The sequence below is a fragment of the Pan troglodytes genome, chromosome 2, assembly GCF_028858775.2.
Source record: "Pan troglodytes isolate AG18354 chromosome 2, NHGRI_mPanTro3-v2.0_pri, whole genome shotgun sequence".
In the NCBI taxonomy this organism is placed as follows: domain Eukaryota; kingdom Metazoa; phylum Chordata; class Mammalia; order Primates; family Hominidae; genus Pan; species Pan troglodytes.
In genome coordinates, this window is record NC_086015.1 from 52,809,573 (window position 1) to 52,837,507 (window position 27,935).

Sequence of the window (27,935 nt, forward strand, 5' to 3'; positions counted from 1 at the left end):
CAGTGAGCCAAGATCGCACCATTGCACTCCAGCCTGGGTGGCAGAGTGAGACTCTATCTCAAAATAATAATAACAGAATGCTATATTCCATAACATGCTTAAAACAGATTTAAAAAATTAAATCACACAACAATGTATGATTTAATGTAAAAAAAATTATGTAAAGATAACTCCATTAGTCGACTCCATTTTTGATGTTTGATTGTTGACAGCTTTCAAACCCTTCCTCTTCTGCCCCATATCTGGGCAAGCTGATAAGAAAGCCTGGGTGCTCCCTCCTTTGGTGCTGACGGGGAGTTCAATCAACACAAATGCCAGCCCCTGTGTAAGAGTACCCTCACCTAATCCCACCTTCTAACCACCATAAATCCCAAGACAGTCATCTCGCCTGCTATCTGAAGTCATTTTTGGATCTGTCTGGGAGCCTGCCCTGCTCTCTCTAAAAAGGCTCAATATGTGAGTAATAAACCTTTTCATACCCTTTTAGTGTATATGTAGTGTCATCAGTCTTGACATCTTAACCAAATTTTGGGTGAGGTGTCTGATCTCAACAGTAAAGCATGGAAAAAATAATGGAATCATACACTGGTAATCAGATTATGCCTAAATTAATTTCTATCCTGTTTGTATTTTATTTTATTTTGAGTCGGAGTCTCGCCCTGTTGCCCAGGCTGGAGTGCAGTGGCATGATCTCGGCTCACTGTAAGCTCCGCCTCCTGGGTTCACACCATTCTCCTGCCTCAGCTTCCCGAGCAGCTGGGACTACAGGCACCCGCCACCACGCCCGGCTAATTTTTTGTATTTTTAGTAGAGACAGGGTTTCACTGTGTTAGCCAGGATGGTCTCGATCTCCTGATCTTGTGATCCACTCACCTCAGCCTCCCAAAGTGCTGGGATTACAAGTGTGAGGCACCGCGCCCGGCCTTTTATTTTTTTATATTCTAAATTTCCTACAAAGAACTTCCAACTGTCTGACAAAATCACTAAATATCATGTATTAAAAGAAAAGCAGAGAATGTGCCACCAACCCTGCTCTCAGGGGAGCTTACCACTCAGTAGGGAAGCTGACCTGTCCTAGGCCTTTATAGACAAGGCAAAATAAGCTTATAAATAGGAAACATAGAATTCAGTGTTGTTAGCGTCTCCTCCGGACACTAGCATTTAACTTTGGAAGTGACATGAACTCATTTCAGGCAGCAGCACTGCAGAGAGCCGCTCGACCTTTCCCATTCAGGTCATCCTCTATATAATGGGGCATATGTTTTTATCATTGTTACCACCACATTATGTAATAATTATCTATTGAAAGGTCTGTCTCTCCAACTTGACCATGAACTTTTTGAGGTCAGGAACTGTACCTTTTTACTTGAACGATAATCTTTCTTTTTTGTTTTGCAGAGACAGCGGTCTCACTGTGTTGCCCAGGCTGGTCTCGGACTCCTGGTCTCAAGTAATCCATATCGGCCTCCCAAAGTGCTGGGATTACAGGTGTGAGCCACTGTGCTCAGCTCTTTCCTATTTGTTTATCACCACATTCATTTTTCTTTTCTTTTTATTCTGTGACAGGGTCTCACTTTGTCCCCCAGGCTAGAGTGCAGTGTTATGATCACTGCCCACTGTAGACTCAACCTCTTGGGCTCAAGTGATCCTCCCACCCCAGCCTTCCAATTAGCTGGGACTATAGGCATGCGCCACCATGCCTGGAAAATTTTTTAAAAAATGCTTTTTTGTGTGTTTTTGTTTTGTTTTGTTTTTTTGAGATGGAGTCCCATTCTGTCGCCCAGGCTGGAGTGCAGTGGCATGATCTCCACTCACTGCAACCTCTGCCTCCCGGGTTCAAGTTATTCTCCTGCCTCAGCCTCCCAGGTAGCTGGGACTACAGGCACATGCCACCATGCCCAGCTAATTTTTTTATTTTTAGTAGAGATGGGGTTTCACCATGTTAGCCAGGATGTTCTCGACATCCTGACCTTGTGACCTGCTCGCCTCAGCCTCCCAAAGCGCTGGGATTACAGGCGTGAGCCACCGTGCTCGGCCTGCATTTTTTTTTTTTTTTTTGAGATGGAGTTTCACTATTGTTGCCCAGGCTGGAGTGCAATGGCATGATCTCGGCTCACTGCAACCTCCACCTCCCAGGTTGAAGCAATTCTCCTGCCTCAACCTCCTAAGTAGCTGGGATTAAAGGCGCCCACCACCATGTCCAGCTAATTTTTTGTATTTTTAGTAGAGATGAGGTTTTGCCATGTTGGCCAGGCTGGTCTCAAACTCCTGACCTCAAGTGCTCCGCCCACCTGGGCCTTCTAAAGTGCTGGGATTACAGGTGTGAGCCACTGTGCCCGGCCTAAAAAAATGTTTTGTAGAAATGAGGTTTCACTATCTTCCCCAGGCTGGTTTTGAACCCCTGGGCTCAGACAATCCTCCCACCTTGGCCTCCCAAAGTGCTGGGATTGCAGGTGCAAACCACTGTGCCAGGCTCTTATTCACCACTTTCACTGTACAAAGAATAACCCCTTTTGTTTACATATGAAATAAATCATTCCTTCTGTACAAAGGCATTTCAGTCTTTAAGTTGTGGACATGTACAGGTGGATGCTTATTTCCCAGATCATAAGTGCCCAATGGGACCTCTGTCTTCGTAGGGGAGTACACAGCAGGGCAAAGGGGAAAGGTGGCTGCTGGAGGTGGTAATATAATTTTATTATATTATAAATATAGACCTGGCATGGTGGCTCACACCTGTAATCTCAGCACTTTGGGAGGCCAAGGCAGGTGGATTGCTTGAGGTCAGGAGTTCAAGACCAGCCTGGCCAACATGATGAAATCCCATCTCCACTAAAATACAAAAATTAGCTGGGAGTGGTGGTGGGTGCCTGTAATCCCAGCTACTCAGGAGGCTATGGCAGGAGAATCGCTTGAACCCGGGAGGCGGAGGTTGTAGTGAGCCAGGATTGCACCACTACACTCCCGCCTGAGCAACAGAGCAAGACTCCGTCTCAAAATAAATAAATAAATAAATAAATAAATAAATAAAATATATAGTTTTGTATTATATTTATAATTTTATTTTAAAACTATTCTGGGCTGGGTGCGGTGGCTCATGCCTGTAATCCCAGCACTTTGGGAGGCTGAGGTGGGTGGATCACGAGGTCAAGAGATCGAGACCATCAGGGCCAACATGGTGAAACCCCATCTCTACTAAAAATACAAAAATTGCTGGGCTTGGTGGCAGGCACCTGTAGTCCCAGCTACTCAGGAAGCTGAGGCAGGAGAATCACTTGAGCCTGGGAGGTGGGGGTTGCAGTGAGCTGAGACCATGCCACTGCACTCCAGCCTTGCGACAGAGTGAGACTCCGTCCCCCCGCCCAAAAAAAACAAAAAAACCTATTCTGTCATTACTTGTAGAATTTCTGTGTAAGAAGTATTAGCATAAAAGATGAAGACAAAAGTCTTTTCTCCGAGAAGATATTATTTATGTCATCTTTACCCTAAATCAGCATTTAGAGTAAAGAAAACATTTCCTTTGGACAGGGTGGTGGCTCACGCCTGTAATCCCAGCACTTTGGGAGGCTGAGGCGGGCAGATCACGAGGTCAGGAGTTCGAGACCAGCCTGACCAACGTGGTGAAACTCCATCTCTACTAAAAATACAAAAAATTAGCCGGGCATGGTGACGGGCGCCTGTAGTCCCAGCTACTCGGGAGGCTGAGGCAGGAGAATGGCGTGAACCTGGGAGGCGGAGCTTGCAGTGAGCCAAGATCGCGCCACTGCACTCCAGCCTGAGCGAAAGAGCAAGACTCCGTCTCAAAAAAAAAAAAAAAAAAAAAAATTTCCTCTGAGTGTAATAATTTGTCACAGGTAGCAAGAACCCAAAGGTTACTCAAGGAGGGAGAGTATTTTCTGTTCAAGAATCTAAATAAGAAAAGGCTCAAGAAGAAAGGCAACCAATGTATCTAGTACAGCTATTTGATGGAGATTAAAAGAATCTTAAAAATGAGAATAATTAGAAAAATTTGAATAAGGTGCATACATTAGATGTAGTATTGTATAAATGTTAATTTGTGTTTTTTATAATTGTTCTGTACTAAAGTAAGAGAATATCCTTTTTAGGAAATGCACACTGGGGTATTCAGAGATAAAGGGGCATTATATGTGCAACTTAAAACAACTTTTTTTTCTTTTGGTGGTGGGGACGAAGTCTCACTCTGTCACCCAGGCTGGAGTGTAATGGCACAATCTCAGCTCACTGCAGCCTCTGCCTTGTGGGTTCAAGTGATTCTCCCGCCTCAGCCTTCCAAGTAACTGGGACCACAGGTGTGCACCACCATGCCTGGCTAATTTTTTTTTTTTTTTTTTTTTTTTTGTATTTTTAGTAGAGCTGGGGTTTCACCATGTTGGCCAGGCTGGTTTTGAACTCCCGACCTCAAGTGATCCACCCACCTCAGCCTCCCAAAATGCTAGCATTACAGGTGTGAGCCACCACGCCCAGCCTTGCCAACAACTTAATAAAGCAAAGGGAGTAGAACGCTAACCTAGGGAACCTGTATTTACAATTCTTTTTTTTTGAGACTGAGTCTCACTCTATCACCCAGGCTGGAGTGCAGTGGCACTATCTTGGCTCACTGTAACCTCCACCTCCCAGGTTCAAGCAATTCTCCTGCCTCAGCCTCCCAAGTAGCTGCGATTACAGGTGCACACCACCACGCCTGGTTACTTTTTTATTTTTATTTTTTTTGAGACAAAGTCTCACACTGTTGCCCAGGCTGGTGTGCAGTGGGGCGATCTCAGCTTGCTGCAGCCTCTGCCTCCCAGGTTCAAGCGATTCTCCTGCCTCAGCCTCCCGAGTAGCTGGGACTACAGGCGTGTGCCACCACGCCCAGCTAATTTTTGTATTTTTAGTAGAGACGGAGTTTCACTACGTTGGCCAGGCTGGTCTCGAACTCCTGACCTCGTGATCTGCCCGCCTCAGCCTCCCAAAGTGCTGGGATTACAGGCATGAGCCACTGCGACTGGCCAATTTTTGTATTTTTTAAGTAGAGATGGAGTTTCACCACGTTGGCCAGGCTGGTTTCGAACTCCGGACCTCAAGAGATCCACCTGCCTCGGCCTCTCAAAGTGCTAGGATTACAGGCATGAGCCACTGCACCAGGCCTATGATTAATTTTTTGCACTATTTAACTTTTCTGTAACTCTGAAATTAAGATAAAAAAATATTTTTGTTTCCTTTTTATTATCTAGCTCCAAAAACCATTTTATTTTTAAATTAATGGAAGATATCAGGTGAAGCAATATCTTACTGGTGTTAAACTCTAGTGAGAGTGTTTCTTTCAGGACTAAAGAGATCAGAAGGACACCCACCTCACTGCCACCAGCCAGAGGATACTAAACTCAAGAGGTTAGGACACAGTAGGGTGAGCAGGTCAAGCCCAAATATTTCATCTTTTCCTAATACTTAGATCTGAGCCAGAGGGGTTAAGGTCAGGGCAGTGTATTCATGAGTAAAATCAGGCTCAAATACAAACATTCAAACGACTACAGTACCATGGCTAATTCTTCAAGGAATCAATTCACTTGACACTGGCAAATAATATGTTTATAAAGCACACCCTGCACTCCTTACTAACTGTAAAGGAGACTTTCTTTTTTTTTTTTTTGAGATGGAGTCTTGCTCTGTTGCCCAGGCTGGAGTGCAGTGGCGGGGTCTCAGCTCACTGCAACAACCTTTGCTAGGATTACAGGCGTGAGCCTCCTAGGTTCAAGTGATTCTCCAGCCTCAGCCTCCCAAGCAGCTGGGATTACAGGCATGCACTGCCATATCCGGCTAATTTTTGTATTTTTAGTAGATACGGGGTTTCACCATACTGGCCAGGCTGGTCTCAAACCCCTCACCTCAAGTGATCCACCGGCCTTGGCCTCCCAAAGTGCTGCAATTACAGGCATGAGCCACTGCGCCTGGCCTAAAGGAGACTTTCTACTCTAAATGATTGCTCTTCAAATATGAGTTGTGCTGAGGACTCAGGACAGCACTGGTAGAGAGGGACAAGCTGTGGACTCTCACAAGGCTTTGGGAAGCTTGTTCACCTGGCCCTTAGCCTCTCTGGGCTGAATACAGAATAGGATAAAGCATCTGCCCTGAGTCATGAATCCGATTAAGTGTGGCCACACAATTTCAAAGCTCCATCTCCTACCGTTCTATGACATAAAAGTTGTCTCCATCATCTCCTTGGTCAATGACATGCTCATCAGCTTTGACTATCCTTTCAAACATGGCATCGAGAACTTGAGAAAGCTGTTCCTGCAGGGTATGCATAAGAAGAAAAAAATAGCCTTTACATATGCTGAAAAAAAGCAGTGACCATAATTATCTCAATTTGTGACTATGTAACAGAAGTCTCCACATTCAAACAGAAACCTAAAGGTTGTCTGAAACAAATGCTTTCCTGGGACCATTCAGCTTTGCACCTCCATGTACCTCAGCAGACAGCAAACTGGCAAGTCTTCTGAGGCAGTATTGTTTTGAAAAAGCTTCCCAAAATTTACACAAAAATATTATCTAAATTATGGTCCATGTTCTCCCAGCCACACCCACATGACTGTCACCTGCCTGACGGCTCCACTATGTCATGTGTAAAGTCATATGCTGCCACCTTCCTACAGCTGTTGACCGTAACAGGAGCATCAGATCTAAAGGGCTGCTATGGCCTTAGAGGTTATCTTTTGGAACAGCACAACTTTTGACTAGCGAAACACATCACTTAACCTCACTGAGCTTCAGTATCTTGTTTGTTTTTTTTTGTTCTGGAGATGGAGTCTCACTCTGTCACACAGGCTGGAGTGCAGTGGTGTGATCTCAGCTCACCACAACCTCTACCTCCCGAGTTCAAGCGATTCTCCTGCCTCGGCCTCCTGAGTAGCCGGGACTACAGGCCTGTGCCACCACGCCTGGCAAATTTTTATATTTTTAGTAGAGACAGGGTTTTGCCATGTTGGCCAGACTGGTCTCGAACTCCTGACCTCATGTAATCCACCCACCTTGGCTTCCCAAAGTGCTAGGATTACAGACGTGAGCCACCATGTCCGGTGAACTCCAGTTTCTTCATATGTAAAAAGGGTATAACAAAGATTCCAGGTCATCAATTTTTATGACCAAAGGAAAAAAACCTAGGAAAGTATTTATGAAACAACAGATACTCAATAAATGAGATCTATTATAAGACAGCTAATATTGCTTCATTTGCATACAGCACATACAATTACTTACAAATATTGCCTGCCATAACCAGACATCAACTATGTCAATAAGTATAATGAAAAGAAAATAATACTATTAAATTCTAATGAAACAATGGTCTCAGTCTGGGGCCAGCATCCCTGTCAGGGAAATCAGTAATTATTAGGAAGTCACTAAAGAATACCAGGTTCAATTAAAAAAAGAGACTTTCTCTTTGGAGAAATGTAGACTGAAGACCTGAAAAGAGAATAATTTTATGACTGCATAATTCCATGTGATTTTATGTTCTATCAGAGTGACTGTACTACCAAGATAATTGAGTATCACCAAAAAGTGTATTTAGTTCCACGTGCGTTGAATACTGTATAAGCTAACAAATACTACAAAGGATGGCTTGCAACTGACGTGTTACCCACACTGACTGGAATGTGAGCCCAGTGTTGCCAGAAATCTCCTATTTAAACACTGGCAATAAATTTAAATTTTCATGTTCAATACAGACCAAACACAGACATCTGTACCTAGCCTGTGGGTTGCCTGCTGGAAGCCGCTTGTTCTGAGTAACTTTTCTTCTTCTAGTCTGGACTTTTCAAACACATGTGTCATGAGATATAGAATAACAGGGGCGGAAAGGGAGCATTTCTAGGTTAGAGGAGACTAAAATAACAACATGACAACCAAATGAAATACAGTAAGTCCTCAATGTGGTTGATAGGTTCTTGAAAACTGTGACTTTAAGCAAAACAATGTATAGAAGGTCCTCAAATAACACAGTTATAACACTGATGAGGGAAAAAAAAGGTTTCATTATAGGTTGTTTTGCTTAAAGTTGCAGTTTCCAAGACTACCAACAATGTTGAAGTACTTACTATATGTGATTCATGATGTTAGGCGAAGACTTACTGTATGTGATTCAGGATTGAAAAACAAAACAAAAAGCTATACAGAACTTTACTGGGAAAACGGGAAATCTGAGTATGGACTGTTGTTAGGTGATTTTATATTATACCAACATTAAATTTCTTGGGTTTATTAAATGGTATTGTGTTAACATAGGAAAATATTCTTTTTTTTTTTTTTGAGACAGTCTCACTTTGTCACCCAGGCTGGAGTGCAGTGGCACGATCTTGGTCCACTGCAACCTCTGCCTCCTGGGTTCAAGCGATTTCTCCTGCCTCAGCCTCCCCAATAGCTGGGATTATAGGCGCATGCCACCAGGCCTGGATAATTTTTTTTTTTTTTTTTTTTTTTTTTTTTGAGACAGAGTCTCGCTCTGTCGGCCAGGCGGGTGTGCAGTCGCACGATCTCGGCTCACTGCAACCTCTGCCTCCCGGGCTCAAGCAATTCTCCTGCCTCAGCCTGCTGAGTAGCTGGGATTACAGAATGTGCCACCATGCCCAGCTAATTTTTGTATTTTTAGTAGAGACGGGGTTTCACCATGTTGGCCAGGCTGGTCTTGAACTCCTGACCTCAGGTAATCCGCCCGCCTTGGCCTCCCAAAGTGCTAGGATTACAGGCGTGAGCCACCGGGCCCGGCCTTAATTTTTATATTTTTAGTAGAGACAGGGTTTCACCATGTTGGTCAGACTGGTCTTGAACTCCTGACCTCAAGTGATCCACCTGCCTCGGCTTCCCAAAGTACTGGGATTACAGGCGTGAGCTACCTTGCCCAGCCAGAAAATATTCTTGTTCCTGGAAAATACATCCTAAATATTTAGTGGTGAAGGGTCATGATGTCATAAATGGCTCAGAACAAAAGAAAAGCATTTTATATACACTCCTCTTTTCTTTTTCTCTGTACATAAACTTGCACACAAGAGAAAAAGCAAATGTGGTATAATGTTAACAACTGGCCAGTCTAAGTAAAGGGCATCTGGGTATTCACGTTATTATTCTTTTGAATTTTCTGTAATTTTGAAAATTTAAAAATAGAAATTTGGGAAATAAATTTAAAATTTGAAACAAATATACTAATCAGAAAAAATACTGACACTATAAAATGTTAGTAAGGGTATGAAGCAACCTGAAATCTCATATGTTGTGGACAGGAATGCAAACTGGTAAAACTACTATGAAAAATATCTGGCAGTTTTTTGGGTTTTTTTTTTGTTTGTTTGTTTGTTTTTTTTGAGACAGAGTCTCGCTCTGTCACCCAGGCTGGAGTGCAGTGGTACGATCTCGGCCCACTGCAACCTCTGCTTCCCAGGTTCAAGTGATTCTCCTGCCTCAGCCTCCCGAGTAGCTGGGATTACAGGTGTGTGCCACCATGCCCAGCTAATTTTTGTATTTTTAGTAGAGAGGAGGTTTCACCATGTTGCCCAGGCTGGTCCCGTACTCCTGACCTCAGGTGATCTGCCCGCCTCGGCCTCCCAAAGTGCTGGGTTTACAGGCATGAGCCATCGCGCCCGGCTGATCTGGCAGATTTTTTTACAAAGTCAAACATATACCTATCCTATGACTCAGTAATCTTCCTCTCAGGTACTTTACTCAAGATAACTTGGGGGCCGGGCGCGGTGGCTCATGCCTGTAATCCCAGCACTTTGGGAGGCAGAGGCGGGCGAATCACGAGGTCAGGAGATTGAGACCATCCTGGCGAACATGGTGAAACCCCATCTCTACTAAAAATAAAAAATAAAAAAAAATTTTTAAAAAAAGATAACTTGGGGGAAAAGGTCACAAAAAGATTTGTACAAAATGTTGATAGTGTTAATCATAATAGCTAAAAACTAGAAATAGACCAAGTATTCGCTAACAGAAAAATGGATAAATTGGTATTTCTGAGCAATGAAATACTACTGAGCAATAAAAAGGAATGAACTAACATTGCTGGCAATAAGACATACTGACATCATGGGCCCCTTGATATGATGCTTTCAGAGGGACACAATATAATTTCTGTGGTAGTCTCGCCAAAAATATATAACCATATTCCAAAATCATGAGGAAACATCAAACTCAAATGAAGAGACATTCTATAGAATGACTAACTAGTACTCTTCAAGAGTACTAGTGTCAAGAGTACAAGTGTCAAGATTATGAAAGACAAGTAAAGACTGAAAACTGCCACAGATTGGAGGAGACTAAGAAGAAATAACTGCTAAATCTAACATGGGATCCTGGACTGGATCCTCTACCAGAAAAAAGGCATTATTGAGAAAAGTAATTATTTATTTATTTATTTATTTAGACAGAGTTTCACTCTTATTGCCCAGGCTGTAGTGCAATGGTGTGGTCTTAGCTCACTGCAAACTCTGCCTCCTGGGTTCAAGTGATTCTTCTGCCTCAGCCTCTCAAGTAGCTGGGATTACAGGCACCTGCCACCAGGCCCGGCTAATTTTTGTATTTTTAGTAGAGATGGGGTTTCACCATCTTGGCCAGGCTGGTCTCAAACTCTTGACCTCAGATGATCCTCCCTCCTTGGCTTCCCAAAGTGCTAGGATTACAGAAATGAGCCACCGTGACCGTCCAAGTTATAACTTTTCAACACTCAAATGGTATTCTACAACTCTAAGAAAACTGTTAGATTGACATAGAAACTTTCCTTATAGTAACTTTAATGGTATAAAATTTACAAGAGGTTTTATTCACAGATAAAGAAGCAAGCCCCTTTTCCATTTACATGGATGGGTCTTCCAGGGAAAACAGCTAACACAGACCACTGTTTCTCACAACCAGCCTTTCCTTGAGCTCATGGTCCTTGTCTCATTCAGTCTCAAACTAACAAGCTCTGAGTAAAGCTCTGGCTATTACTGTAAACCACACGGTTATTAGTCTGGTTTACAGACACCAAGGTTAGTTAACTCCTTTGACTGATGCATTGTAAGCTCATATCTGACCAGCCCAGATTCCTAAGGAGGGCTGTGGAAATGTCTTCAGAAGCCTTTTTGGTAGGAGCTGGGTAACAGAGGAAATCTAATTCCAGCCTTCCTGTCTCTGCACATTCTGGGACTCCTCAATAGGCCTAGCACCTTAGCCATTCATGCGGTTTTAAATGTTTAAATGTTTTTAATTTTAAATTTTTAGCTTTTTTGAGATGGAATCTCATTCTGTCGCCAAGGCTGGAGTTCAGTGGTATGATCTCAGCTCACTGCAACCTCCACCTCCCCAGTTCAAGCAATTCTCCTGCCTCAGCCTCCCGAGTAGCTGAGACTACAGGTGTGCGCCACCACGCCCAGCTAATTTTTGTATTTTTAGTAGAGACGGGGTTTCACCATGTTGGCCAGGATGGTCTCCATCTCTTGACCTCATGATCCGCCCACTTCGGCCTCCCAAAGTGCTGGAATTACAGGTGTGAGCCACCGTGCCCTGCCAAATTTTGTATTTTTAGTAGAGACGGGGTTTCACCATGTTGGCCAGACTGGTCTTGAATTTCCGACCTCAAATGATCTGCCTGCCTCAGCCTCCCAAAGTGCTGGGATTACAGGCGTGAGCCCCCATGCCTGGCCTCATTCTTTTAATGTGTGGCCTTCAAAGTAGAGAAGAAACAGTAGAGAAGAATAGAGAAGAAACAGGAAATCTGAAGATTCTCTGTTACTATGAACTAAATGTTTATGTCACCCCAAAATTTCATGTTAAAGCCTGACTCCCAATGTGATGGTATTAGAAGGTAAGGCCTTTAGAGAGTGATTGGATCATGAATGGGACTAGTTCCCCTATAAAGGAAACCCTGAGAGCTCCCTCCCTCCTTCCACCATGTGAGAACACACAGAGATGGTTATCTACGAACCAGGAAGTGGGCTCCTGATCAGACACCAAATCTGCTGGCACCTTGAGCTTGGATTTCCCAGACTCCAGAACTGTGAGAAATTTCCACTGTTTATAAACCACCCAGGTTACAGTATTTTGTTATAGCAGCCCAAATGTACTAGGACACCTATCAGGAGATAGCCCTTGTTCTTTATTTCTACCACCAAGAGAGGGAGGACAGGCCCAGGTCATAGATCCTATGCTAGGCCCTGCAGAAACACACCATTCCTAAGAAGCACTTACTACACACTGTGGTAAGCCAGTGAGTTAACTATTATCAATGAAGGGAACTACATACCAGCATCTTCAGAAAGATCAATCTCTTTGTAGGATAAATTCAGACCCTCCTAACTAAGCCAGGGTCATGCAAATCTGAGCATTTCCTTGCAACATGACAAAACTGCATGCTCTTCAAATTATCAGTATTGTCTTGGAGAAAGCGCCAAAGCAGCTCAGAAAAATACAGCAGTCCTCCCTTTATCCATGGGGAGTATGTTCCAAGGGGATATGTGGATGTCTGAAACCACAGATAGTGTTGAACCCTACTGATGTCAATTGGAACACATTTCTGTTCCACCCACAAATGTAATGCCTTTTCCATCTTAACCAAGTACTTAACACGCACTGTGGCTGTAACTTGTGCAGTCTGAGGTGCGACAGCAAAACTAGCATAAATTTCTTTTTCCTTCTTCACAGTTTCACAGATAGAAGATTCATTCTTATTCTTTTTTTTTTTTTTTTTTTTTTAAGACAGAGTCTTGCTCTGTCACCCAGGCTGGAGTGCAATGGTGCGATCTCAGCTCACAGCAACTTCCACCTCCTGGATTCAAGCAATTCTCCTGCCTCGGCCTCCTGAGTAGCTGGGATTACAGGTGCACACTACCACACCTGGCTAATTTTTGTATTTTTAGTAGAGACAGAATTTCACTGTTGGCCAGGCTGGTCTTGAACTCCACCCACCTCGGCCTCCCAGAGTGCTAGGATTATAGGCATGAGCCACCGCACCCAGCCAGAAGATTCATTCTTACCATAGATTTTTACAACCTCAGCATACAATTTCTTTCTCCCTCCCTCCCTCTCTCCCTCCCTTCCTTTTGTTCCTTCCTTCCTTTCTTCCTTTTCTTTCTCTCTTCCTTTCTCTTTCTCTCCCTCTCTCCCTCTCTTTTCTTTCTTTTCTCTCTCTCTTTCTTCCTTTCTTTCCTTAAGTTTCTCTCATCTTTTCACTTAAAGGAAGCATTTTATGGCTTATTTTTGGCATATCTGAATTGCCAGCATTGCTTCTCTTGTGCTTTGGGGCCATTATTAAGTAAAATAAGGGTTACGTGAATATGAGTACTGCTATATGGTGACTAACTGACTAATGGGCAGGTGGCATATATGGCATGAATACACAGGGACAAAGTGATGATTTGCGTTCTGGGTGGCAGTAGAGCAGGACAGCATGAGACTCATCACACTACTCGGAATGGCATGCCTTTTAAAACTTAGGAATTATTTCTGGAACTTTCCATTTAGTATTTTTGGACTGTCATTGACTATGGGTAACTGAAACCCTGGAAAGCAAAACCAAGGATAAGGGGGACTACCGCACTAAAAGGCATCTGAAAGATCATGCCTGGGTTAAAGTGGTCAATACAATGAAAACATCTGTATGTAAGATGAATCTAAGGTTTTATGCTTAACACGGCTGTGGCTAGGGTGCTAAAAATTAAAGTTTAAATGACAAATAGGAGCAAAGCTAAAAGATCATTATAATAAAAATACTTTAGAAATCAATGTTACCTGATCAAGATTTTTGAAAAGGAGAATATCTTTGCAAGCTTCCTGAAGTCTGCATCTCTGTTCATCAGTTTTAGGATGAATCACCTGCCAATCCAAATAAAACCATGGAAACTGTTTTATTCCATTTTAAAATAACCACTTAAAGATTGGTATATTTCTTTCTCCAAAAAGTGGGAAAATTAAAGAGCATGGTTTCTATTATTTTAATTTTACATAAATATCAAGCTGCATGCTAAAGGTGGAGAGGCAATGTAATATAGGGGTGAAAAGCACCAACCCTGAAGCTACCTGCTGACTACATGGCTGGCAGCAAGTCAGCTGTTCCCTGGGAGTCTCAGGATCTTCATCCATAAAGCAGAGGGTTATAAATTTGTTCATTAAACAAATATTGAGCATCGACTCAAAAAAAAAGAAAAAGTACATCTTTTAATCTGACCAGAAATAATAGATGTTAAAAGTGTTGGCCGGGCGAGGTGGCTCATGCCTGTAATCCCAACACTTTGGGAGGCCGAGGCAGGCAGATCACGATGTCAGGAGATCGAGACCATCTTGGCCAACGTGGTAAAACCCCGTCTTTACTAAAAATAGAAAAATTAGCTGGGCATGGTGGCGCGTGCCTGTAATCCCAGCTCCTCGGGAGGCTGAGGTAGGAGAATCGCTTGAACCATGGAGTCGGAGGTTGCAGTGAGCCAAGATCGTGCCACTGCAGTCCAGCCTAGCGACAGAGAGAGACTCCATCTTAAAAAAAAAAAAAAAAAAAAAGGGCTGGGCGTGGTGGCGCACACCTGTAATCCCAGCACTTTGGTAGGCCGAGGCAGGCGGATCACAAGGTCAGGAGTTTGAGACTAGCCTGACCAACATGGATAAACCCCGTCTCTACTAAAAACACAAAATTAGCTGGGCATGGTGGCGCATGCCAGTAATCCTAGCTACTCGGGATGCTGAGGTAGGAGAATCGTCTGAACCAGGGAGTTGGAGGTTGCTGTGAGCCAAGATCATACCACTGCACTGTAGCCTGGCGACAGAGCAAGATTCCGTCTCAAAAAAAAAAAAAAAAAGCTGGGCATGGTGGCTCACTCCTGTAATCCCAGGTAATCCCAGCACTTTGAGAGGCCGAGGTGGGTGGATCACGAGGTCAGGAGTTCGAAACCAGCCTGACCAACATGAAGAAACCCATCTCTACTAAAAATACAAAATTACCCGGGCATGGTGGCACATGCCTGTAATCCCAGCTACCCGAGAGGCTGAGGCAGGAGAATCGCTTGAACCCAGGAGGCAGAGGTTGTGGTGAGCCAAGATCACGCCATTGCACTCCGGCCTGGGCAACAAGAGCGAAACTCTGTCTCAAAAAAAAAAAAAAAAAAAGATAGTGTTAAATATTTTTAATTTGTGATATTAAATTAGAAAAAAACTGTTTCACAGTCATCGATAATTTTACAATAACTAGAATAAAAAAATTAATCTACATGATTTTTACATTCACAAAAATGGTAGCGTTTATTAGAATACTTCAGAAATCTTTCATAAGTTACTCATTTTAAGAGTAACTTGATTTAAGGGTAACATAATAGATCACTAAAGTTTTGTTTTGTTTTTTTTGAGATGGAGTCTCGCTCTGTTGCCCAGGTTGGAGTGCAGTGGCGCGATTTTGGCTCACTGCAACCTCCACCTCCCAGGTTCAAGTGATTCTCCTGCCTCAGCCTCCTGAGTAGCTGGGAGTACAGGCGGGTGCCACCACGCCTGGCTAATTTTTGTATTTTCAGTAGAGATGGGGTTTCACCATATTGGTCAGGCTGGTCTCGAACTCCTGACCTCATGATCCGCCTGCCTCGGCCTCCCAAAGTGCTGGGATTACAGGCGTGAGCCACCGTGCCTGGCCCACTAAAGGTTTAATCTTTTTTTTTTTTTTTTTTGAGATTGAGTCTCACTCTGTCACCCAGGCTGGAGTGCAGTGGCGTGATCTCAGCTCACCACAACCTCGGCCTCCCGGGTTCAAGCGATTCTCCTGCCTCAGCCTCCCGAGTAGCTGGGATTACAGGCGCCTGCCACCACACCCAGCTAATTTTTGTATTTTAGTAGAGACAAGGTTTCACCATGTTGGCCAGGCTGGTCTCGAACTCCTGACCTCAGGTGATCCACCCACCTCGGCCTCCCAAAGTGCTGGGATTACAGGCGTGAGTTACCACACCCAATCTATAACATCAATCTTTTAAAAATGATAGTTCATATATGCCCTCATAAAAGTAATTTATGTTGGGAGGCTGAGGCAGGAGAATCACGTGAACCCAGGAGGCGGAGGTTGCAGTGAGCCGAATTCACGTCACTGCACTCCAGCCCGGGCGACAGTGCGAGACTCTGTCTCAAAAACAAACAAACAAACGTAATTTATGTCAATTGTACAGAAGTTTAAAACACTACTTTTTTTTTTTTTTTTTTTAAAGCACCCAAAAATCAAACATGGTCTTGCCACAACCACTGTTAACATCTGGGGTATATCCTTCCAGACAGAATTTTCTATATATACATACATATATACAAATAAATATATATATTTCAAATTTTTTAATTTACAAAATGCTCTATAAAATACACCTCACACAAACATACATCCCATGCCATTACATACTGTCCTGTACCATCACTTTCAATGGCTACAGAGTCTCTTCATTTGAATGTACCATAATTTAGGCCCTGGTAATCCCATATTTTGGGTCATTTAAGTTGTTGCCATTTTTCATTGTTATAATACTATGATAAACTCCATTTGTACATCCTCAGGAAGGATCCAACTTTCATTGGGGATAAATTCTCCTTTAGGTAAATGCTAAATCAGTTGGCCTGACTGTAAGTATTTAAGGCTTGTTGTTGTTGTTTTAACAGAAATGAGGTCTAACTACATTGCCCAGGCTAGTCTCAACTCCTGGGGTTCAACTGATCTTCCCACCTCAACCTCCCAAAGTGCTGAGATTACAGGTGTGAGCCACCATGCCCAGCATTTTTTTTTTTTTTTTTTAAGACTCAAGCAGCAATTCTCCTGCCTCAGGCTCCTAAGTAGCTGTGAATACAGGCACATGTCACCAAACCAGCTAATTTTTTTTTTCCCACAGAGATGGGGTCTTGCTATATTGTCCAGGCTGGTCTTGAACTCCTGGCCTCAAGCGATCCTCCTGCCTCAGCCTCTCAAAGTGTTCGGATTACAGGTGTGAGCCACCATGCCCAGCCTGTTTAAGGCTTCTGACAGCTACAGCTAGGCATTGCTCACATACCCTCAACCAATGCAACTTTCAATTTGTTAGATTAAAAATGTCACTTCAGTGATATTTTAATTTGTATTTAATTATTAGCATGATGAGTTTTTGGTATGTAGAGAAGGGGAGTTAATGAGAAATAGAACAATTCTACCTAACATCTTTGCTTTGGGTCTTACCCTTGGATCTGTATCTTCCTCTTCCTCATCAGGGTTATAGGTCTCAGCACAGACTAAAATTGGAGAGAAAAAAACAAAAAGAATGAATTTAATAGATGTGTGGCTTTAGGAAAAATAGGAAGTGAACTCAATTTTCTTTTATTCACTGTTTTCTTTTTTTTCTTTTTTTTTTTTTGAGACAGAGTTTTGCTCTTGTTGCCCAGGCTGGAGTACAGTGGCACAATCTCGGCTCGTTGCAACCTCCATCTCCCAGGTTCAAGCGATTCTCTTGCCTCAGCCTCCCAGGTAGCTGGGATTACAGGCATGCACCACCATGCCTGGCTAATTTTGTATTTTTAGTAGGGATGGGGTTTCACCATGTTGGTCAGGCTGCTCTCAAACTCCTGACATCAGGTGATCCACCTGATGTATATCCACCTGATGTATAATATAAATGCTCATGCCTATAATCCCAGCACTCTGGGAGGCTGAGGCAGATGGATCATGAGGTCAAGAGATCGAGACCATCCTGGTCAACATGGTGAAACCCCATCTCTACTAAAAATACAAAAATTAGCTGGGCGTGGTGGTGTGCGCCTGTAGTCCCAGCTACTCAGGAGGCTGAGGCAGCAGAAGCGCTTGAACTTGGGAGACGGAGGTTGCAGTGAGCCGAGATCATGCCACTGCACTCCAGCCTCGTTGACACAATGAGACTCCGTCTCAAAAAAAATGAAAAGAGGGTAAGTTGTGGGAGACATAAAGGGAAAAAAAGCAAGGTGAAGAAGAGTATATATGGCATGCTATCCCTTGCAGAAGAAAGGACTTCCATGAGAAAGGAGAGCTAAGAATGGAGGGAAAATAAATATAATATACTTTTACCGGTTAATTTTTCCAAAAGGAAACAATTTGGGAAGAATAAACCGGAAAGTAATGAAATTATTTTCTAGTGTATAGGAAGAAACAGGAAAGAAGGGATAGGGAAAGGAATGAAACTTCTCTGAGGAAACTTTTTTTTTTTTTTGAGACGGAGTCTCGCTCTGTCACCCAAGCTGGAGTGCAATGACGTGATCTCTGCTCACTGCAAGCTCCGCCTCTTGGGTTCACACCATTCTCCGGCCTCAGCCTCCAGAGTAGCTGGGACTACAGGCGGCTGCCACCATGCCAGGCTAATTTTCTTTATTTTTAGTAGAGACAGGGTTTCACCGTGTTAGCCAGGATGGTCTCGATCTCCTGACCTCAACCACCCGCCTCGGCCTCCCAAAGTGCTGGGATTACAGGCGTGAGCCACCGCGACTAGCCTGAGGAAACATTTTTATATAAAAAGTTTTGACATTTAAGTCATGTTAATTTTTCACATATTTTAAAAATTAAATAGATAAGAAGGACCCTAAAACTAAGTACAAAGAAAAAAAACCTACCCATATATCGGGGTGATAACATAATTAGAGAAGGAAAGAATCAGATTCTAAGTAGCTTCTGAACATAGTACTCTGACCATCCACCCTCAGTGGGATATACTGCATTCCAACAAAAAACAACTGATGTTGGTGATGGTATAGCAATTCCAAAACTCTTCTTTGAGAGAGTCTCGTTCCTTCGCTCAGGTTGAAGTACAGTGGCGCAATCTTGGCCCACTGCAACCTCCACCTCCCTGTTTCAAGTTATTCTCCTGCCTTAGCCTCCTTAGTAGCTAGGTCTAGAGGCACGTGCAACCACACCCAGCTAATTTTTGTAGTTTTAGTAGAGATGGAGTTTCACCATGTTGGCCAGGATGATCTCAATCTCCTGACCTTGTGATCCACCTGCCTTGGCCTCCCAAAGTGCTGGGATTACAGGCATGTGCCACCGCGCCCGACCTGTAATTCCAGAACTCTATGTGTATTACTGTAGGGAGTAAATAAACGAACACACAGATATTTTTTTTACTGGTGAGAAGGGGGATACAAATATGGACTGGAGGAAGAATTAGAAATGGAGATATCGATACAAATCATTATTTTAAAATCTCACCCCATGTGTTATTTGCAAAGAGACAATAAATTATCTACTGAATAAAGAGTTTTGTACTTACTAAGAAAACTGTTTTACCAAGAATGAACTAGTTGTGATTACTGTTTCTCAGAATGAAGCAAACCTACTGCCTCTTCACAATACAGGCCATTACAGCTGGGAAAAGTTTTCTTCTAATAAATCATCAGTGATCTGTAACAGCTGTGTGACCAGAGGTAATTTATTGCCTATGTCCACCCTTCCTCTGCATAATGGCATGAACAGTGGTGACTTCTCTCTGAAGACTGTTGTAAGGATTCAAGTAGACAGGTGTCAGGCACAGTAAGGAGGCAACTTGAACTATTACCATTATTATCTTGGTTCCATTTGTTCTGGGTTTTAGAAGAATTATTGTTATGTTGGTTCTGTTCTCTATTTCAGCTCCTTTAACAACTGTCCTTTCTTCCCAGCTAACCTCCATCACATATTTCTACCCTTACAACTTTGCTCTTTTTGCTTTCTCTACGGTTTGCCCCGCCCGCTCCCAAGACAGAGCTTCACGCTGTAACCCAGGCTGGAGTGCAGTGGTGTAATCTTAGCTCACTGCCACCTCCACCTCCCAGGTTCAAGCGATTCTCCTGCTTCAGCCTCCCAGGTAGCTGGGATTACAAGTGCTAATTTTTATATTTTTAGTAGAGACGGGGTTTTTTTTTTGCCATGTTGGCCAGGCTGGTCTCGAACTCCTGATCTCAAGTGATCTGCCCATCTCGGCCTCCCAAAGTGTTGAGATTACAGACGTGAGCAACCGCGCCCGGCCAACTCTTTTTATATATTTAATTCTTGCTCATTTTTTTTTTAGTTTCCTTATAATCTTATCACACTCATTTTCTATTTCATCTCAGCCAATTTTATCCTTGGCTTTTTGCTCAGAATTCATAAGTGCAATGATTTCTTATAGTTTACTGAGCATTTTGTAGTGGACCTTTCTAGTCTTCACTCCTCTTATATCCTTAACCAGCTGAGTTCACTCATAGGCCCTGTATTGTTTATTAGGATTTATTTATCATCTATTAACAGGCAACAAACAGTTCTTGACCCTACTCTCAATCTATGTGTGATGGCTAAAAGACTCCATGTATCTACAACTACGGGACAGGCTGATACATACCACTCCCAATTTATTTATTATTATTATTATTATTATTATTATTATATTTTTTGAGACAGAGTCTCGCTGTCTTGCCCAGGCTGTAATGCAGTTGACATGATCTCAGCTCACTGCAAACTCTGCCTCCCAAGTTCAAGTGATTCTCCTGCCTCAGCCTCCTGAGTAACTGGGGCTACAAGTGCAAGCCACCACACCCAGCTAATTTTTATGTTTTTAGTAGAGACGGGGTTTCACCATGTTGGCCAGGCTGGTCTTGAACTCCTGACCTCAAGTGATCCACCACGCCCAGCCCCACTCCCAGTTATTTCCCAGTTTCTTAGAGACACTCACTGCAGTCCTGGTCTAGCTACACCCCAGCTTCCCTTTCCTCACCGATTCTCTAAACCAATAAAAGATCTGAGAAATGATGGCTTCCATTGTGTCCTATACCCAGGACTCTCCCATCCCTGCCTTAGCAAATAATACTCTACTTGTGTGGCCCATGCCACTTGTGCAGTAATGCCATCGATACCAAGTGCCCAACAGGGACCTTGTATCCTAAAACACATAAGAGAAAAATTAGGGGGGATAGAGTAAGAAAAGATACACCATTCTAGTCCCTGAAATAGCATTAGGTGATGCTCTGCAGAGGGCTGGCCCAGTTTCTGGCTAGTGTGGGCCTTGGGTTACTGAGCCAGGAAAGTAACAATGGGATATAGGTAATGACTCACTATCTTTCTCCAAGCATTTTTGTTTCCAGGAGATGAGGCCAGGGTGCATTATCTCAGTTCTTCCCTAATGATTAAGGCAGACACCTATCTTAGTTCCTAGACATTTCTTTTTTCTTTTCTTTTTTGCGACACAGTTTTGTTCTTGTTGCCCAGTCTGGAGTGCAATGGCGTCATCTTGGCTCACCACAACCTCTGCCTCCCAGGTTCAAACAATTCTCCTGCCTCAGCCTCCTGAGCAGGTGGGATTACAGGTGCCCGCCACCACACCCAGCTAATTTTTGTATTTTTAGTAGAGATGGAGTTTCGCCATATTGGCCAGGCTGGTCTCAAACTCCTGACCTCAGGTGATCCACTGGCCTCGGCCTCCCAAAGTGCTGGGATTACAAGTGTGAGCCACCATGCCCAGCCTCCTAGACATTTCTATTGTCACTTTTTGCATCATCTTGAGTATTCTGGTAGGAAACTGGGGAAGCTGCATCAAAGGCATCTAACCAGACACTATGTCAAACTTCAAGTTTCTTGGTTCTCTGTGCTCTTGATTAAATGCCATTATCAGACTAATTTTCTAAACTAGAAATTTGGAATTAATCAGACTTTCTTCTCTCACCTCTTGTCCAATGAATACATCAAATTCTGCTTCAGAAATATTCTCATATTTGACCTTAATTCAATTGCTACTCCTTGGTCTAAGAGTTCAAAACAACTACTTAGAATAATACATTTTAAAAAAACTTCATTTCAGGAAATAAATGGGTACATGGGTATTATACTAACTTTCTCTACTTTTGCGCATGAAATCTTCCTTTTTTTTTTTTTTTTTTTTTTGAGAGTCTCACACTCCGTCACCCATGCTGGTATGCAGTGGCACAATCTCGGCTCACTGCAACCTCAGCCTCCCGGGTTCAGGTGATTCTCGTGCCTCAGCCTCCTGAGTAGCTGGAATTACAGGCGCACACCACCAGGCCCAGCTAATTTTTGTATTTTTAGTAGAGATGGGGTTTCATCATGTCGGCCAGGCTGGTCTCGAACTCCTGGCCACAAGTGATCTGCCCACCTCGGTCTCCCAAAGTGCTGGAATTACTGCCCAGCCCTTTTGTGTATGAAATCTTTCATACACATATTTCATTGAAAAGTTTAAAAAAAATAAGCATTCAGTGATAAGACTGATAGAATTTTACTGATAATGACACAATCTTGGGCTATTTCTAGGCTTGCTTTTCCTCCAATTTTGGAAGAAAGTACTTTGGCAACTTAGCTCATTTTAATATTTTTAGGCATTTACATAACTGAGGTAGCAAATGTTAATTAGTCTTCACATTTTCAGATGCAACACTGATTATTTTTCAGATGCAAAATAAATTTTGTTATTATTTAAACAAAAATAGTTTCCATTAAAATTGTTAGTATGTTTCTATTTGTGGAAAAACATTATGCTTCAATTTTTCAAACCTGGTTTTAAGTTTTCTTCCCTTTCTTATTGTTTATTTCTTTATTTATTATGGTAAGAACACTTAACATGAGAGCTACCCTGATAACAAGTTTTTAAGTTCACAATAGTAGAACTTCCAGATAGCTGAATACATGAAGGTTCCTGGAGGGTGGCGCACCCAGGGAGTGCATGGAAACTCCATGCACTTCCCAAATACCTCCCAAAGTGCTGGGATTACAGGCATGAGCCACTGCACCTGGCCTGAATTTGACTATTTTATTTAATTTATTTTGTAGAGACAAGGTCCCATTATGTTGCCCAAACTGGTCTCAAACTCCTGGCCTCAAGCAATTTTCCTGCCCCAGCCTTCCAAAGTGTTGGGATTATAGGCATGAGCCACTGCACCTGGCCTTGATTAATCTATTTGAGATACCACAATACCACATATAAGTAGAATAATGCAGTATTTGTCCTTCTATACCTGGCTTATTTCACTTAGCATAATGTCCTTTTTTTTCCTTTTTTTTTGAGACGGAGTCTTGCTCTGTCGCCCAGGCTGGAGTGCAGTGGTACAATCTTGGATCCGTGGCTCACTGCAACCTCTGCCTCCTGGGTTCAAGCAATTCTGTCTCAGCCTCCCAAGTATCTAGGATTACAGGCGCACACCACCACGCCTGGCTAATTTTTATATTTTTAGTAGAGACGGGCTTTTACCATATTGGCCAGGCTGGTCTCAAACTCCTGACCTTAGGTGATCCACCCACCTCGGTCTCCCAAAATGCTGGGATTACAGGCGTAAGCCCTCGTGTCCAGCCTCCCTTTTCTTTTGAACCCTGGACTTACCTCTCTTTGCCCTCTTCCTCTGTTCCCCTCAATCTCTTTACTTCTCCTTAGTCCTGGTCCTAAATTACTTCCTTTATTTTCTAGGAAAAAATCCATTTTACAGTACCTACTTGATTGTTGCTGCCCCAAGGGTTCTGCACATCTGGCTGCTTGCCTCAGTACACAAGTTACCTGGAGAAGGTCCAGAATCTGTGTGATCCCCTACGCAACCTCAAACATTATATTGTGTGTCATGAAATACTCAAGACCTACAGGAAATGAAGATTAAAATAGCAACACAGTGGCCAGGCATGGTGGCTCACACCTGTAATCCCAATACTTTGGGAGGCCTGGATGGGAGGATCACTTTAGAAGGACATCAGTCCTATTAGATTAGGGTTCTACCCTATGACCTCATTTCACCTTCATTACCTCTTTAAAGGCTCTGTCTCAAAAATATAATCACATTGGGGTTAGGACTTCAATATATGAATTTGGGGGAAACCAATTAGTCCACAACACTGGATTTCTAAATTATTTTAAGCAATACTTAGTAATATTTCAGCTGAAGGTAGCTATAGATGAAAAAAAAATTGCATACTATGAAAGAATATAAGGACAAAAATCAGTATTTTATTATATAGTAAGCACATAAGCCTTAAAGGGCAGGGATGTCTGCTGAAGAGCACCTGCAATGCAGAAGTGGGTGACTGACATGGCACCAGGTTCTCAGTGGACTGTCCTGCTGCCTGTCACCGTCATCACTAGAGTCAAAATATTCCGTTCCTAAATGTGGCATGATGCCAATACACCCATTTCTGATTAATGTGCTTTGATGTTTCGACATGTATTTAATAAATAAAAGTTGGGCTTTTTTTGACAAAGAAGGTTTTTATTTGTTTTGTTTTTTGAGACAGAGTCTCACTCTGTTGCCCAGGCTGCAGTGCAATGGCACAGTCTTGGCTCACTGCAACCTCCACCTCCCAGGTTCAAGCAATTCTCCTGCCTCAGCCTCCCGAGTAGCTGGGATTACAGGCACCTGCCACCACACTCAGTGAATTTTTGTATTTTTAGTAGAGATGGGGTTTCACTATGTTGGTGAGGCTGGTCTTGAACTCCTGACCTTGTGATCCACCCGCCTCGGCTTCCCAAAGTGCTGGGATTACAGGCGTGAGCCACCACGTCGGCCGACAAAGGAGGTTTTTTAATTAAATAAAATCATACTAACATTTCCAACTCAAAGATAATTAATACTAATTTGGGAGGGCTGGGCACAGTGGCCCACATCTGTAATCCCAGCACTTTGGGAGGCCGAGGCGGGCAGATGACAAGGTCAGGAGTTCAAGACCAGCCTGGCCAATATGGCAAAACCCTGTCTCTACTAAAAATACAAAAATTAGCCAGGCGTGGTGGTGCATGCCTGTAGTCCCAGCTACTAGAGAGGCTGAGGCAGAAAAATCGCTTGAACCCAGGAGGTGGAGGTTGCAGTGAGCCAAGATCGTGCCACTGACTCCAGTCTGAGTAACAGAGCGAGACTCCGTCTCAAAAAAAAAAAAAAACTATACACACACACACACTAATTTGGGACTACATAAGAAAGCCGCATTTAAGGAATTCATGAACTCTTCATTTACTCTATCACTGGATGTAGAGGGACTGTTTTGCTAGAATGTAGAACTTGGAAGGCATGGCTTTTCTTTTCTTTTTTTTTTTGAGACGGAGTCTTGCTCTGTCGCGCAGGCTGGAGTACAGTGGCGCAATCTCCTCGGCTCACTGCAGGCTCCACCTCCCGGGTTCACGCCATTCTCCTGCCTCAGCCTCCCGAGTAGCTGGGACTACAGGCGCCCGCCACCACACCCGGCTATTTTTTTTGTATTTTTAGTAGAGACAGGGTTTCACCGTGTTAGCCAGGATGGTCTCCATCTCCTGACCTCGTGATCCGCCCGCCTCAGCCTCCCAAAGTGCTGGGATTACAGGCGTGAGCCACCGTGCCCAGCCAGGCACGGCTTTTCTTTTTGTTGGCTGAGGCGGACAGTCTCACTCATCGTCCAGAATGGAATGCAGTGGCGCAATCTTGGCTTACTGCAAACTGCCTCCTGGGTTCAAGTGATTCTCATGTCTCAGCCTCTCAAGTAGCTGGGATTACAGGCGTGGGCCACCACATTGGCTTAATTTTTGTATTTTTATTATTTTTTGAGACGGAGTTTCGCTCTTGTTGCCTAGGCTGGAGTACAATGGCAGGATTTTGGCTCACTGCAACCTCTGCCTCCCAGGTTCAAGTGATTCTCCTGCCTCAGCCTCCCAAGTAGCTGGGATTACAGGCACCTGCCAACATACCCAGCTAAATTTTGTATTTTTAGTCAAGACGAAGCTTCACCATGTTGGCCAGGCTGGTCTTGAACTCCTGACCTCAGGTGATCCGCACACCTCAGCCTCCCGAAGTGCCGGGATTACAGGTGTGAGCCACCATGCCCAGCCAAATTTTTGTATTTTTAGTAGAGACGGGGTTTCACAATGTTGGCCAGGCTGATCTCGAACTCCTGACCTCAGGTGACCAGCCCATCTCAGCCTCCCAAAGTGCTGGGATTACAGGCATGAGCTACCATGCCCAGCTTTATTTTATTTTATTTTGTTTTATTTTGAGACTGAGTCTTGCTCTATAGCGCTGGCTGGAGTGCAGTGGTGCGATCTCAGCTCACTGCCACCTTCGTCTCCTGGGTTCAAGCGATTCTCCTGCCTCAGCCACGCCCAGCTAATTTTTGTATTTTTTTGTTTGTTTGAGACGGAGTTTAATACTTGTTGCCCAGGCTGGAGTGCAATGGCACAATCTCAGTTCACTATAACCTCCATCTCCAGAGTTCAAGCGATTCTCCTGCCTCAGCCTCCCAAGAAGCTGGGATACAGGCATGTGCCAGCTAACTTTGTGTATTTATTTATTTATTTAATTTTTTTGAGACAGAGTTTCACTCTTGTCGCCCAGGCTGGAGTGCAACAGTACGATCTCGGTTCACTGCAAACTCTGCCTCCCGGGTTGAAGCGATTCTCCTGCCTCAGCCTCCTGAGTAGCTGGGATTATAGGTGCCTGCCACCACGCCCATCTAATTTTTGTATTTTTAGTAGAGATGGGGTTTCACGATGTTGGCCAGGCTAGTCTCAAACTCCTGACCTCAGGTGATCCACTGCCTCGGCCTCCCAAAGTGTTGGGATTACAGGTGTGAGCCACCGCACCTGGCCAAATTTTTATTTTTAGTAGAGACAGGATTTCACCATGTTGGCCAGGCTGATCTCAAACTCCCGACCTCAAGTGATCCACTCGCCTTGGCCTCCCAAAGTGGTGGGATTACAGGCCACCTCGCCCAGCCTGAAAAAGGTGTCCTTTAAATGAAGGTCTGAAGAATGTGAGTGAGCAAACAACAAAGATAATTTTGGTAAGATACAGAAGCAAGAGTCTGATTAGATTCTTACCACTGAGTTTAAAAGGAAAAAAAAAAAAAGTCTGATTAGAATAGGCTTAAGAGGCCAGGCATTCAAGGCCAGCCTGGCAAACATGGCAAAACCTTGTCTCTACTAAAAACACAAAAATTAGCCAGGCATGGTGGCGCACACCTGTAATCCCAGCTACTCAGAGGCTGAGGTACAGGAATCGCTTGAACCTGGGAGGTGGAAGTAGCAGTGAGCCGAGATCACACCACTGCACTCCAGCCTGGGTGACACAGCCAGACTCAGTCTCAGAATAGAAGTAGAACAACTAGAAACAACAAATACAAACAGCTACTTCATGCGGTTTTGTTTTAAAGGTATGGAGAGAAAAAGGTTGGAGAGACAACAACAGTCCAAAAAAAGTTCATTTTTTAAGAAATAGAGCCAACGATATGTTTCTTTGCTGAAAGAATTGAGTTAAAAGATAAAAGATTATGCAGGAGAGGAGCTAACAGCTAAAAGGATGAAGGGATGGGATCTAGCACAGGTGGATATCGTAAACTCACAGGCAAGTGAAGAATATATATGGTGATGGGATTCTGGAAATTCTCTTCTGTTTTCCTATTTCCTTGGTTAAATAGAGAACAAGATCATCTGCTAAGGATGAGGAAGGAGGTATAGGAGGTTTTGAGAAGGGGAAGGTATGAAAGACTTATCTAGGAGAACAGAAGAGTGAAAAAAGCATGGAGCATGTGGCTCACACCTGTAATCCCAACACTGGGAGGCCAAGACAAGAGGATAGTTTGAAACCAGGAGTTTGAGACCAGCCTGGGCAACAAAGGGAGACCTTGTCTTTACAAAAAATAAATTAGCTGGGCATGGTGGTGCACACTTGTCGTCCCAGCTACTTGGGAGGTTGAGGCAGGAGGATCCCCTAAGCCCAAGATTTCAAGGCTGCAGTAACCTATAATTGTACCAATGCACTCTAGCCCAGCCTGGGCAATAGAAGGAGACACTGTCTTTCTTATTTATTTGTTTATTTGTTTATTTATTTAGAGTCTTGCTCTTGTCACCCAGGCTGGAGTGCAATGGCGAAACCTCAGCTCACTGTAACCTCCGCTTCCCAGGTTCAAGCAATTCTCCCACCTCAGCCTCCTGAGTAGCTGGGATTACAGGCACCTGCCACCACACCCAGCCAATTTTTAGTATTTTTAGTAAAGACAGGGTTTCACCATC

General features: G+C 43.5%; 1 protein-coding gene across 5 annotated transcripts in view; it reads right to left on the reverse strand.

The window, feature by feature from the left end:
- PRKAR2A (protein kinase cAMP-dependent type II regulatory subunit alpha) overlaps positions 1-27,935 on the reverse strand; it is a 110,953-nt gene that overhangs the window by 38,552 nt on the left and 44,466 nt on the right. For all 5 annotated transcript variants that reach the window (XM_016939862.2, XM_063805070.1, XM_016939863.3 and 2 more), the window contains 3 exon segments: positions 17,183-17,235; positions 13,756-13,839; positions 6,185-6,291 (listed from right to left, as the gene is read on the reverse strand). In XM_016939862.2, coding sequence (XP_016795351.1) covers positions 6,185-6,291; positions 13,756-13,839; positions 17,183-17,235 — 244 coding nt within the window.